Source organism: Equus quagga, chromosome 5 (assembly GCF_021613505.1).
Source record: "Equus quagga isolate Etosha38 chromosome 5, UCLA_HA_Equagga_1.0, whole genome shotgun sequence".
Taxonomy (NCBI): domain Eukaryota; kingdom Metazoa; phylum Chordata; class Mammalia; order Perissodactyla; family Equidae; genus Equus; species Equus quagga.
The window spans coordinates 37,848,156-37,860,351 of record NC_060271.1 but is presented as its reverse complement, the minus strand read 5'-3'; the positions used below and the strand labels follow the sequence as shown (position 1 = coordinate 37,860,351).

At 58.9% G+C, this 12,196-nt stretch overlaps 1 protein-coding gene across 1 annotated transcript in view; it reads left to right on the top strand.

The window, feature by feature from the left end:
• Positions 1–12,196, top strand: part of KAZN (kazrin, periplakin interacting protein) — a 438,209-nt gene that overhangs the window by 317,662 nt on the left and 108,351 nt on the right. The window contains exon 2 of the mRNA XM_046660680.1: positions 8,641–8,832. Coding sequence (XP_046516636.1) covers positions 8,641–8,832 — 192 coding nt within the window. The remainder of the gene's footprint in view (positions 1–8,640; positions 8,833–12,196) is intronic.

The window sequence follows — 12,196 nt, the reverse complement described above, 5'->3', positions numbered from 1 at the left end:
TGGTGTTTGGTGAGTGCTGTATGACATCCTGGGCGCCTCCAACACGGTGTCAGGATCATGTGAGTCCCAGCTCTTGTCTGCCTGCTGCCGGGCCTGTTCTGGCCTAGTGGGTCTGTCTCCACGTGTAATGGGGGCTGGGGGCAGGGACCGGAGAGACTGCATGGTGAACGGGGACAGAGATGGTCCAAGAGGGCTGTATCCGGCTCCTCACTCAGGGACCAGGCCTGAGGGGCCGACCAAGCAGAAGGATGTGATGCCAAGGCTCGCCTTGCCTGTCCCGAGGCCCAGGGTGGCCAGCAGAGGCACACCCTCAAGGCCGCTCTTCCCGGCTCCAGTTCCCAGATTTCTGTCTCCACAGGCAAGCTGTTAGGTTGAAGACCAGCCTGGATGTCTTCCCCTGGGGCAGCTCTGGTCATTGACAGAGCCGTGAGGACCCTTCGGGGCTGGGGCTGAACCAAGGAACGCATTGCTGCTGTGCTCCCGCGGCCCTGGGCTGTCCGAATCCAGCGCCCACAGCCCTGCTGGGATGTTGGGTCGGCTTAGCCATGAGGCTGAGGTTCTGCAACCTCAGGCCTTCCGGGCTGGGGAAAGGATGCCAACGGCGTAACTATCCCAAGGGAGCTTGAAGGCTCCCTGTGCAGCTGTGGGCCCAAGAGGGGGCACGAAGCCTTCGCCTGCCTGGCGGGGCAGGCTTGGCCCAAACCCAGTAATAACACTAAGAGTAGCCATCCCGGCAGCAGCAGCATCTTCTGAGCATTCGCAGCCTGCCCGGCACTGCTGGACCTGCGGGTGGCTCCAGAGCCGTGCAAACCTGGGCTTGCCCCACAGTTCCCAGTGTCTCTGACCACAGCCCTGCATGGGTGCCGTGAGCATCCAGGGAGCTGAAGCCTGTCACCCGCCGTGTGGCATCCAGCGCCAATGGCAGTGCCATCAACCATGGTCTCTGTGAGAAAGGGGGTTGGACGGGATGGTGTGGTTCAGCAGAGCATTGTGCCATCTGAAAGTGACCTCAGTTGGCCTGGGGCCGGTGTGGGACGGTCCTCTGGCCGTTCAGTTTCTCTCCCACGGGGTGTGTGTAGCTCAAGTGGACACTGTTGTTTCCTGGGCAGGCAGGCCCCGCGTTGGGATGGGAGGTCGTCCACAAGGCCGTCCAGACAGGCTTTGGGGTTGGACCCAGCTCCCCTTCCCCTGAGGCCTGTTGGAGGGGTCACTGGGCTCTGTACCTGGATTTGGGGGGAGGGCCCTATAAAAGTGAGTTTTTAATGGAAAACCTGAAATATGTTACGGCTGTATTTATATTTTTTTCTTGAGTGTAATCTACATATGGTGAAATGCACAGGTCTTCACCGACTTTGAGCTCGGTGAGTTTTGACAGATGTGTGCTATGCTTGGCTGTTTATCAAGGTGACCACCCGTGATGGGCAGCCCGGGACAGTCACTTCTGGCCTGGATCTCTGACCTCACAGGGCCTGGCCTCCACGCAGAGTCCCCAGGGTCCTCCGCCTTCCCTCACTCCCCAGGCCAGGGAACTCAGCCTTCTCTGCCATTTATTCCACCCCTCCTGGCTGGGAGGCCCACGGGTCAGGCCTCTGTGGTTATGGAGGCCGTGGCCTTGCCTCAGAACATGAGGGAGGTTTGCCCTTTTCTGTAATAATGATTATGAAGGGCTGCATTTGACCTTTATCTAGAATCTTCCGGAATGTTTCCACTTAGATGATTGCTTTGTTTAATTTTTACTACGGGCCTGGGAGACTGATCTTGGCTCCATTTTCAGATAAACTCAGAGGGCACTTGTCCGAAGGTCCTATAGCTGGGAAGCGGGGGAGCCAGGTCTGAGCCCAGGCTGGGTGACCTCAGACACACCCGTCCTCTCTGCCCTGGCGTCGCAGTCGGCACTGTTCTTGCATGCCTGCCGAGCGCCCGGCGCTGGGTGTCAGGTGTGAATGGAACAGAGCACCTGCCCTGGTGGAACAGACAGGCTGGCTCCACGGCCACGTCCTTCCCCAGAAGCTGCAGGGGCCTGTGCCCTGGTGGAAGCTTCACTGTGACCCAGCTCCACACGGGAAACGAGAGTAAGCTCGCACCCTCTGGGGGCACGCCAGCCCCCACCGCCATCCCCTGCCATCCACAAGGAGCCTGCGGGGACCCTGCGCTCCTCGGTGTCACCCCCACGCTTTGTGGCCCCCTCCTCCTGCAGGGTCGTACAGGCCGGGAGTTAAGGCCGTGGGCACCCGGATCAAGACCGCCCGGTTCAAACCCTGGCTCTGCTCTTTCCTCTGTGACCTTGGTCAAGTCACCTGACTCCTGTGCCTCGACTTCCCCTCTGTAAAACGGGGGTGGTGATAATAGGACCTGCTTCATGGGGTTCCCGTGAGGGTTAAACTGGTTAAGGTGCGTAAAATGCTTACCGCAGAGGCTGGAGCGCACACTGCGTGCCCAGCAAGTGTGGGTAAAGGGGCAGTTGTCCTTGCGATGCCCAGGAATTATAACGTTACTGTTCTGTAGACTTTGGCTCGGGACGGCTGGACGGAGAAACCCACAGGTCGCTGGGAGACCTTAGCGTCTCTGGCTCCCATGGGCGCTTCTTGGGTGGAGCCCGACAGTCACGGAAAGTTTCGTCCCTTCTCTTCTTCCTCTCCCGCCCCAACCCTGTGAGCTCACAGAAATGAAGCCTGGAAAAGGCTTGTCACAAACCGGGGGCTCTTCCCCAGGGCCAGGGGCAGTCGCCTCCCTTCTGCACTGTGTTGATCCCCCACTGTCTCCTCCTCCTCCTCTCCCTCCTCCCCCTCCTCCTCCTCCTCCTCCCACTCACTGAGCCAGCCACGGGACAGACCCGCAGGGCTGCTGGCCCTTAGCCCTCTGAACTCAGTCTGAGCCTGTAGTGCAGGCTGTGGTAGTTTGGTTCTGGTGAGCTGGTAAATCAGAAGGCAAGGGCTCTTCTGTGCCAGGCAGCCCTGCCCAGCCGGTGCAGCTCCAGGTCTTGGTGCTGATACAGGGCTGAGCTGTTCTGTTCAGGCCCCAGGCTCTGTTCTCCTTGCTTGGTGTGTTTTTCCCTTGTACAGGTATGCCTCCTTGTTACAAGGTGGCTGCTGCAGCTCCAGCCACAAGTCCACTTTCCAGGCAAGAAGGCAGGGAAGGAACAAAGCCCTTTTCTTAAAGGACAGTCCTCCCCAGGGACCGTTTCCTACACCTCACCAGCCACAACTGGGTCACAGGGACAGCCCTAGCTGCGAGGGAGACTGGGAAATGGCATATTTTAAATGCCCGGTACTCACTGCTCTCCAAAACCAAAGATCTGCTAGAGAAAGGCAAGGTCTACCCCAGTGCCCTTCGCCACCTCCATGGGTATGCCACACCCCCTCGCCCTTGGGAAGAGGCCCCTGGGGGCTTCCCCTGCATGTCCTGCCTGCCTATAGGTAAGGCTGCCCCCAGGGCGGCACCATTGGTAACGGCAGCTTCCCTGGGGCAGGAGAGCCGCCGTCTCCCTGGCAACGCAGCAACGCTTCCTTCCGGCTGCCATGGGCAGAGAGTGCTGCTGCGTGTGCGGCATGTTTGGCACCAGCCCTTTGCCACGTCCCGCCCCCTGCCCCTGGGTCTGAGGCACTGTGGTTGCCCAGTGCTGGCAGAAAGGTACACAATTGAATATTCCTTTTCTGTCCTTGGGCCGGGGCCGGATGGTTTCCAGAACCGTCCTCCCTCAGCGGCTCTCCCGCCGGCGTGTCTGTGGGCCTGCGCTGCTCCCGCTGCTTAACCAGGACCCCTTTCTTCCTCCATCTCCTGTGCTCTAGACCAGCACGTGCAGCGATGGGCGTGGTCTCTGCGCCCTGGAAACGTGGCGACTGCAGCTGAGGAACTGAGCTGTTCATTTTAATTAATTTGCACCTTGGTAGCCACGTGGGACTAGTGGCTGCCTGACTGAGCAGGGCAGACTAGAGCAAGGAACACTGTTCCCACCAAGGGGAGAAATGATGATCGATAGTGTTCATCTAGATTCATAGAGAGGGGGGCCCCTCTAAGGTCACTGATATTATGAAGGCCCAGAGACGGACAGTGACTTGCCCAGGATCACACAGCAAGGTAGCAACCGCTCTGCGCCAGACACCCAAGTCTTCTAACTCCAGAGTCATCGTTGTTTCTGAGGAATGTGGTCGCCGCTGCCAGGGAAGGAGTTGTGGGTGTGATGGCACATAGGTGGAGCCCAGTGTGCTGAGCCCTTAAAGTGCATCACACCTGTGTCTCATTCTCTTCACCCCCATTTGACAGGTGAGGCAGCTGAGGCCCGGGGAGGGGCAGTGCCTGCCACGGTCCCAGAGCCGTGAGTGCCCTGCAGTCCTGGGAGGCTCTGTGATGGCACTTCCAGGGCTGTCCCGCACTCTGCCCCTGGGGGCTCAGGGTGCGCGTGATCTGGGCTTGCACCCCCCCACCCCGGGGCATCGCAATGAGTGACTGGGACAAGCTGCTCTCTTTCCGTGGAATTGTTTTTCCAGCCTGGCCTCCTGAGACTTGGCTCCTGCAGGTTGCTGCACCTGCTGGCCCGCCCTTTTGCTTGTTCCCGGCCTGACTCGAGGGGCGGGGCCTACGTCAGCTGCCCTGCCCGGAAAATCCACCTTTGCTGTGCGGTTCGCCTGGGAGGAGGGCGCTGGCCCAAGAGGGGGTGCAGAGGAGGCCAGGACTCTCCCCTGCCGTCCCCACCCTCCTTTCAGGGGCCCTGGCAGAGCCCTCTCTCATGACTGCCCCCTTTCATCGTGCCAGGATCCCCGTGGCATGGGAGCAGGGTCACTGCATAGAACACAGCCCGCCCTATTAAATTTGCAGTTCAGATACGCAACATAAATTTTTAGTGTAAGTATGTCCCATGTGATATTTAGGATATACTTATGCTAAAAGTCATTTGTTGTTTATCTGAAATTCAAATTTAACTGTGCATCTCGGGGTGGGGGGTTGTTTGTTTTGCTAAATCGGGCAACCCTAAATGGGTGGCATTGTTCGCTTACATGACAGCTGAGACCCAGAGAAATGATGGGGTTTGCTCAAGGTCACAACAAGGCCTGACCAGGACTGGATTTGAAGCCAGGTCTCGTGGAATCCTCTGCCGTCTACATAGACAAAGTAAACAACCTCGGTGGCCCTCAGGGCAGTTTGAGGAAGCCCAGCAGTCACTCCCCTAAAAAAAATCAAACAAAAACAAACCTGTCTTTTCTACTGCGTGGTAAGATAAATATAAATGGGAATGTATGCCTGAAACTGATAGGATAATGTTTGTCAAACATAACTTTGTAGATATAGTATACATATATCTATAAAATATATATAATTATAATTCAGTAATTAAAAAAATACATATATATGGAGATATGTTAGCAGTCACTCACACCTTAGTGTGAAATCGACTTTTGGTGACAGTTGAGTGGGAACAGGTCCTGGCAGGATGGGCAAATGGGGCAAGTTGGTTAAGGAGGGTACTTCAGTCTGTCTGGGCCGCTGTTACAAAAATTCCGTAGAGCAGGTGGCTTATAAACAAGAGAAATTTGTATCTCGTGGTTCTGGAGGCTGGAAAGTCCAAGATCCAGGCTCTGGCCGGTTTGCGTCTGGCGAGGACCCCCTTCCTGTTTCATAGACGGCTGTCTTGTCCTGTGTTCTCACACGGTGGAGGGGCAAGGGAGCTCTCTGGGGTCTCCTTCATAAGGGCGCTAACCTCCTTCGTGAGGGCTCCGCCTTCCTGACCTCATCACCTCCCACAGACCCCACCTCCAGATACCATCACATTGGGGGTTAGGTTTCAACATATGAATTGGGTGGAGACACAAATGTTTAGTCTAGGGCAGGGAGCAAGGATGAAAATTCCAGAGTTTTGAGTACTGCTGGAGAGGACAAGCCAGGGCTGGGGGCATGGAGGGGTAGCCAGGGTTCAGACCTTTTATAATCTGACCCCACTGTGCCTCCCCAGCCTTCCTCCTGCTCTTGCTCACCTCATACCCATTCACTGATCACCCAGGGACCTCTGGCTTCCCAGCTTCCTTGTCTTTGCTCGTGCTGTCCCTTCTGCTCTCTGCCCACCCCCCCGCACCCCGTCTTCCAGGACCGTCTCACATGTCCCAGTGCCCCCAGCAGAGCAGAGGCAACCTCTCCTGTGAGTCAGGCTTACTTGTGTGCTGCTGCTCCTCACTGGAGGCTCCCCGAGGCCAAGGGTGTTCCCTGTACCTTTCTGGCCTCCCAGCGCTGAGCCTGCAGCGTGGGCAGCCCGCAGATGTTTGCCTGGGGTGGGAGGGGGCACAAAGTAAACCTCCTGCTCGGCAGTTTTGCTGAGAAGCTTGGACAGTTCCCAGCCTGCCCTGGAGTCTATCCGTGTTGGAGCAGCCAGGTGCTCCCTTGCAGACCGGCTGCCCCCATGCTCCCAGGTGTGGGACCTGGGAGTGCCAGCTGAGGGCGGGAACTGTCTGTGACGTTTGCCCCGAGTCCCCAGCACCTGCAGTGGCGTCTGGCATGGGGCAGGTGCCCGTAAGCTCTTGTTGGGTGGGTGGATGGGGGAAGCGGGTCATTCAACTGTGATGTGCCGTCATGTGCTGTTCCAGGCCCTTGGGGGCCCACCGTGAACAAGATGGAGCAGGATGCCCAGGCCTGCTCTCCGGGAGCTGCGCCCACTGGGCACGCAGACCGGAAACAAGTGGGCCTCCCACGTTAATGAGGGATTTGTTCAGCTTGTCCGCAGTGCTGTCACATTGGACCCCCCCGTCCCCTGTGGCCTGAGGGAGGTGTCAGAGGGGCCGATGAGGCCACTGGGGTGGGCAGCCGGGAAGGGTTCCAGTGTGGGAGTCAGGAGATGTGCTCTGCGTTTAGGGCCCGCAGGCTCCTGTGGGGAGACTGGACTCGGGTTGAGGAGGAGCTGGAGGCAGGGAGGCCTCCCCTCGCACGGGTGTGGCTGGACCCAGTGGACGAGGCAACAGGGGCCGGAGTCGATGCCACTGTGTCCCAAGGGCTCTGGTGGGGGAGGAACAGCCCGGACTCGAGCCCTCTCCTCAGCTCCCCAGCAGCCTGCTCCCTGCCCCCCGGGTCTGGCTCGGCCTCGAGGCCCCGGATCCCTGAGGTGTGCAGGTGGTACCATTTGGGGCATGCAGGGCACTGACAGAGGGTGAGGCACCTAGAGAAATGGCAGCCACCACCTGCCCAGTATTGAGCACCTCCTGTGTACACTGAGCGCCTCCTGTGGACCAGGCGCCTGCGAGGAGGCCTCCCTCCTGCGTCTCATTGGGACCTCACAACATGAGGAGGTTTGGACCCATTTTACAGATGGGGTGTCTGAGGCTCAGAGGGGAAGGGACTTGCTCAGGACCTCACGCCTGGTCAGTGAGGGAGCTGGCCCCGATCCCCAGTGACTGAAAGCTGTGTGTGCCCCTCAAGAGAGGACTGCACCGCAACCTGGTAGCGTGTGAGACGGGACGGACGGGGAGAGGAGGCCCCTCTGAGGGGGTGGCGGGGCATGTCACAGTGAGGATGCACGGGGAAAGGGTGTTCCAGGTGGAGGCCCTGAAGCTGGGAAGCGCCCGGCCTGTTGTAGGGAGAGCCCCTGGGTGGCAGGAGGGAGGGAGGGAGGGGGGAGGGAGTGATGCATGAGCTTAGTGATGGAGGCGGAGGCCAGCCCCCAGCAGGCCGCTTGCACGAATATTTCAGAGTCTCCTTCAGTTGTGGAGGGGAGCATACCGGACGGGTGGGCGCTGTCCTGCAGGTTCTTGTAGCCGCAGAGGTGCAGGCAGCTGAGTGCGGCCGCTACTCACCACCCCCAGGTGGGCAGACCGGGGCCCGGCGGCGTGCTGGTCGGCCTGCAGGCCTGCGCTGGCGGACGGGTCCTCTGTGACCAGGTTCACCTTCTGGGTTCCACCCCAGGTGCCCCAGGGCCTGAGGGCCGCTGCCCTCTCCTGGGCCTCATCCCAGGCACCCATGTGTCTTGGTTGGGTTTCAGTGCCCCCGAAGCCTCTGCCCCTGGGGTCGCCATTGTGACTGCCCATTAGCTCCGTCTTCCTTCACATCAGCAGTGAGTGCCCGAGTCCCATCTCTGCCCGAGGGCCGTGTGTGTCATGACACGTGGAGAGCACCTTTTTAGGGCCGTTTCGCGAGAGTCCGTCCGACTGCTTGCTCAGGCTCTGGGGTCATCCAGGTCTGGGTTCAAATCCCAGCTCTGCCGCCCACGAACGTTAGGACCTCGTGGAGCCGCTTCATCTCTCCGAGCCCCGGCTTCCTCATCTGCACACGGGGTGGACGGTGTCTGCCCGGGAGGCTCGGAGGGTGAAGTGATGCGATGCCCTTGGAGCGCCCTGCGTGCGGCTGCTCGTGGCTGGAACGCCGCTCCCGCCAGCTCTGCTTTCTCCCTCTTCTTCCCGCCTTTTTGGAGAGGGAGACCATTGGCTGTTGGAGTGGACACTCTGGGAGCAGTGACAGCAGCCATAGACCTCTAGAGGATGGGAGGGGGGTCTGCAGTCCAGGGCTCTTTGGAATAAGGTCGTGGCTTTGGGGGGTTTTCTTCCTGAAAGGCCCTGAGTGCAGAGCACACAGGAGAAGCTGGGGCACCTTCAAAGAGTCCCCCGCAAATGTGAGCGAGCGCAAGCCAGCATCCCCATCCGCTAACCGTGTGCCCTTCTCCCCTAGTGCTCCTGCGGGAGGAAGTGTCTCGGCTCCAGGAGGAAGTCCACCTTCTCCGGCAGATGAAGGAGATGCTGACCAAGGACCTGGAGGAGTCGCAGGGCGGCAAGTCCTCTGAGGTCCTCTCGGCCACCGAGCTCAGGGTGCAGCTGGCCCAGAAGGAGCAGGAGCTAGCCAGAGCCAAAGAAGCCTTGCAGGGTGAGTGAGCAGTCGGCGGTGCCTTGCCTCCCTGGCCTGGGCCGCTGGGCGGGTGTGGAGCCACGACCCCGCCTCTGCAGGGGAGTGGCGTGGACACGAGGCTCTCCCAGGGCCAAGACCCCTACTGAAGCTACCCGGTCCCTTTTTTGGAAGCAATTTTGCGTTTCCCAGGGCTGAGTATAGGTGTCATGCCCTCCTCCCGGGCGGCCACCACGTGTTCTCCATCATGGCTGGTGGTGGGGAACCTCCCTCCAAGGTGTGAACAGCAGGTGGGCATCTTTGCTGGTCCGGGGTGCTGACTCAGCACCTGGGTCTCCGCCCTCCCAGTCCCAAATGACTCGGGGTCCTTTGGCGCCTCCCCTCACGGGACAGCATGGACGTGCTGGATTCAGGACACGTCCAACCCACTTCACTCCCGCTCACTCTTCTCATATTGGTCCAGAGGAGAAGGGCAGCGTCCAGCCCCGGGCGGGCAGGGGCTGGGAGAGAACGTGGTGTCAGAGCCCAGGAGGTCTCTTCCCAAGATGGACCACGGACCCGGAACCGCCATGCGGCCAACATGTCTGTGGCCACAAACCACTTTAGGAAGCTAGGAAACCAGTGGGCCCACGTGTGCAGCCTACTCTCCTGACAGCTGGCCTGGGGCTCCAGCCACGGACGTACCCCCTCTCTAGGGCCCTCCTGCCACACTCGGTGGGGCTAGGGAGAAGGGTTGGCAGCCAGCCCCTAACAGGGACTGGAGAACTGGAGGAATACCAGGGGAGAAAATGGCCTTTAGGGTCTGCCGCCCCTTGTGTCTTTGATTCTCCTGGGGAAAAAAGGCAATAAAACTTGGCAGCCTGCTTCCACTTACCGTCTACTAGGATGATAAATACTCTTTAGAAACTTCGTTTTGAGGGCAAAGCAGGTGTATGGCTTGGATTTCAGGTTGCTCTTCAAAGAAGCTCCCAAATGGAGTGGCCCGGAGAACCCGATGTTTCTTTCCTGTGCCCAACTCAGGGAGCACTGCCGGCTGGCAGGTGTCTCTGCTCCCCTCATCCCAGAGAGACCCGGCAAAGAGCCGAAACCCGGGCCAGGGATCCCCTTGGGCAGAGTGGGCCGTGCTGGGGCCATGTCGAGCTCCAGGTCTCATGGACGGGGAGGGGGAGTGGGTTTTGTGGCCAGTTAGTGGGCTCCAGCAGAGCCTTTCCCTGACCGGAGGTGTGGCGTGAGCATACGGCTGAGCAGGCCAGCACCCGCCACCGTCCCCCAGGAAGCTGGGGAAACGTCGCTGCAGGCGAGCCCTCGGCACCATTAGGGGTTCTTCTCGGCAATGCGTGTTACTCTCAAAGGCAGGGGCACCTTTTCTGCTGGGGTTTTGTCTCCGGGGGGCCACTCCGGCAGTTTCTGGAGGTCTCTTCGGGTCGCTGTGGGCAGGTGCTGTGTGTTAGGATCCAGCCGACATGGCGTGGTTGGGAAGTCGTGCCGAGTGCGCCCGCTTTCTCTCTGCAATCATCCAGCGTCTAGGCAGATCTGTGCCAGCCGCCCTCCACTCCCAGCTTCCCAGGGCCTGTGACATCCCTTCCCCTTCTCAGGACAGAGACCCGGGTCCCAGGAACCTCCCACGAGGAAGTGCCGCTGGGCCCGGCTGTGCACGCGGATGCCCTTTGGTCTCGCTGAGCTTTATGGTCCCGCGGAGAGTGGGGACTGTCTCGGGAGGCAGCCAAACGCCATCTCAGCCACCTGTGCCGGGACTTATTCTGGGACCTGCGTCCCGTGCCCTTAGCCAGGGAAAGAATTCTCCCTGTATTCGCCCGTCTGGACCTGTGAGGGGAGAATGCTCGCTCAGCCGTTCCTGCGCCTGAAGGACTGGGCAGGGGCGTGAGCAGAGCCCCAGCTCGTGGCACCGCAGCCCTCCCGCTCCAAACCTCTGTTTCCCGATCCGAGCGAGGGACAGTGATGGTGAACTTAATGAGGGGACGTCCTAACTGTGCTCTAAGATGTCTCGTCATCACCAGAGGTCTTCCCGGGGACCCGGAGATCCGCCTGATGAGGCGGCTCCTTTGTGGGAACGATAACCTCATCGACAAGGACTTGTCCGTATCCAGTAAAGGAGAGCTGTGTGGAGCACCAGCTGTGTCAGCACTGTTGTAAGCACGTGATCTGCCATTCACCCCAATCCTGTTAGGAGGTACTACCCCCTTTCGCAGATGGAGACGCCTGAGGGAGATTCAGAGAGGTTAAGTAATTTGGCCAAGGTTACAGAGCTAACTAGCACCAGAGTCGGAAACTTTTTCTACTGTGCCAGCACACCTCATCTTGCCTCTGGGGATGAAGTCAACCTGGAAGAGAGAGACTGGAGGCCATCGTAGCTCAGTAATGGGGACAGCAGACTCTGGAGTCAGATCTGGACTTGAATCCCAGCTCTACCACTTACTAGCTGTGTGACCTTAGGCAAATTCCTTAACGTCTCTGAACCATAGTTCCCGCTGTCCAGCCGTAGTTCCCTGGCTGAGGGTAACGGTAACAATACTTGTTTTTCTTATAATTGGGTCTGATGATAGTAGCTGTTTCAGAGGGTTGTCCTAAGGATTAAATGAGATGTGAAGTGCTTGGCCCAGTGCCTCAGACCATTAGTGCAAATCCTTAGTGATTATCAGATGAGAGGGGGCTTGGCAGACCTCCTGGGATCTGCTTGGAGATGTTGGTCTCCTGGTTCCCATTAGGGTGGCCCAGGCCTTAGACCCCCCCGAGCTCATCCAAGCTCAAGGTGGCAGTGTTCCTGAAAAGCCGTGAAGTGGGCCCCATCAGCCGCCCCGAGCATGCTGCCTGGCATCCTAGAGTCATAATAAGATGCTTCCTCCCCAGCCACAGCATGTGCTGCACAAATCGCAGACAGATGTGGGCAGAAGGAGGCTGGGGCGCAAAAGGGGATTTACATGCTCCTATGAGTGAGCGGCAGATGCTGGGTGACACTTGCTAACGGCCGGTGTCCCTGTGATGGGAAAACAAGGAGCCTCCCAAAGACTCCCACTCAGGCAGGTCCCCACCCACCCACCCCCAGCTTCAGTCTGGGTTTGGATGAGACAGGAGTTTTCTAGCACATAAGAGGATTAGGAACGCAAGCAAACCCCCAAAGCATCAGCCTGTGGTTCCAACCTCCAAGCGACGAAAAGAATCGGGTTTGGGGAGAACAGGGTTTCGAAGCCTCTTTGGTTTCTTTGGGGATGAGTCTGGGAATATTCTGTTTAGGATTTGGTCTCGCCGTGAGTTTAAAGCCAGAAGCCCTGGATGATTGTTTAGGAAAGAATGGTGTCATTGTGTATGTACCCTAGAGCCCCTGCCTGTCCCAAGCCCTACACGGGGGGAGCTTGTGGCCTGTGGG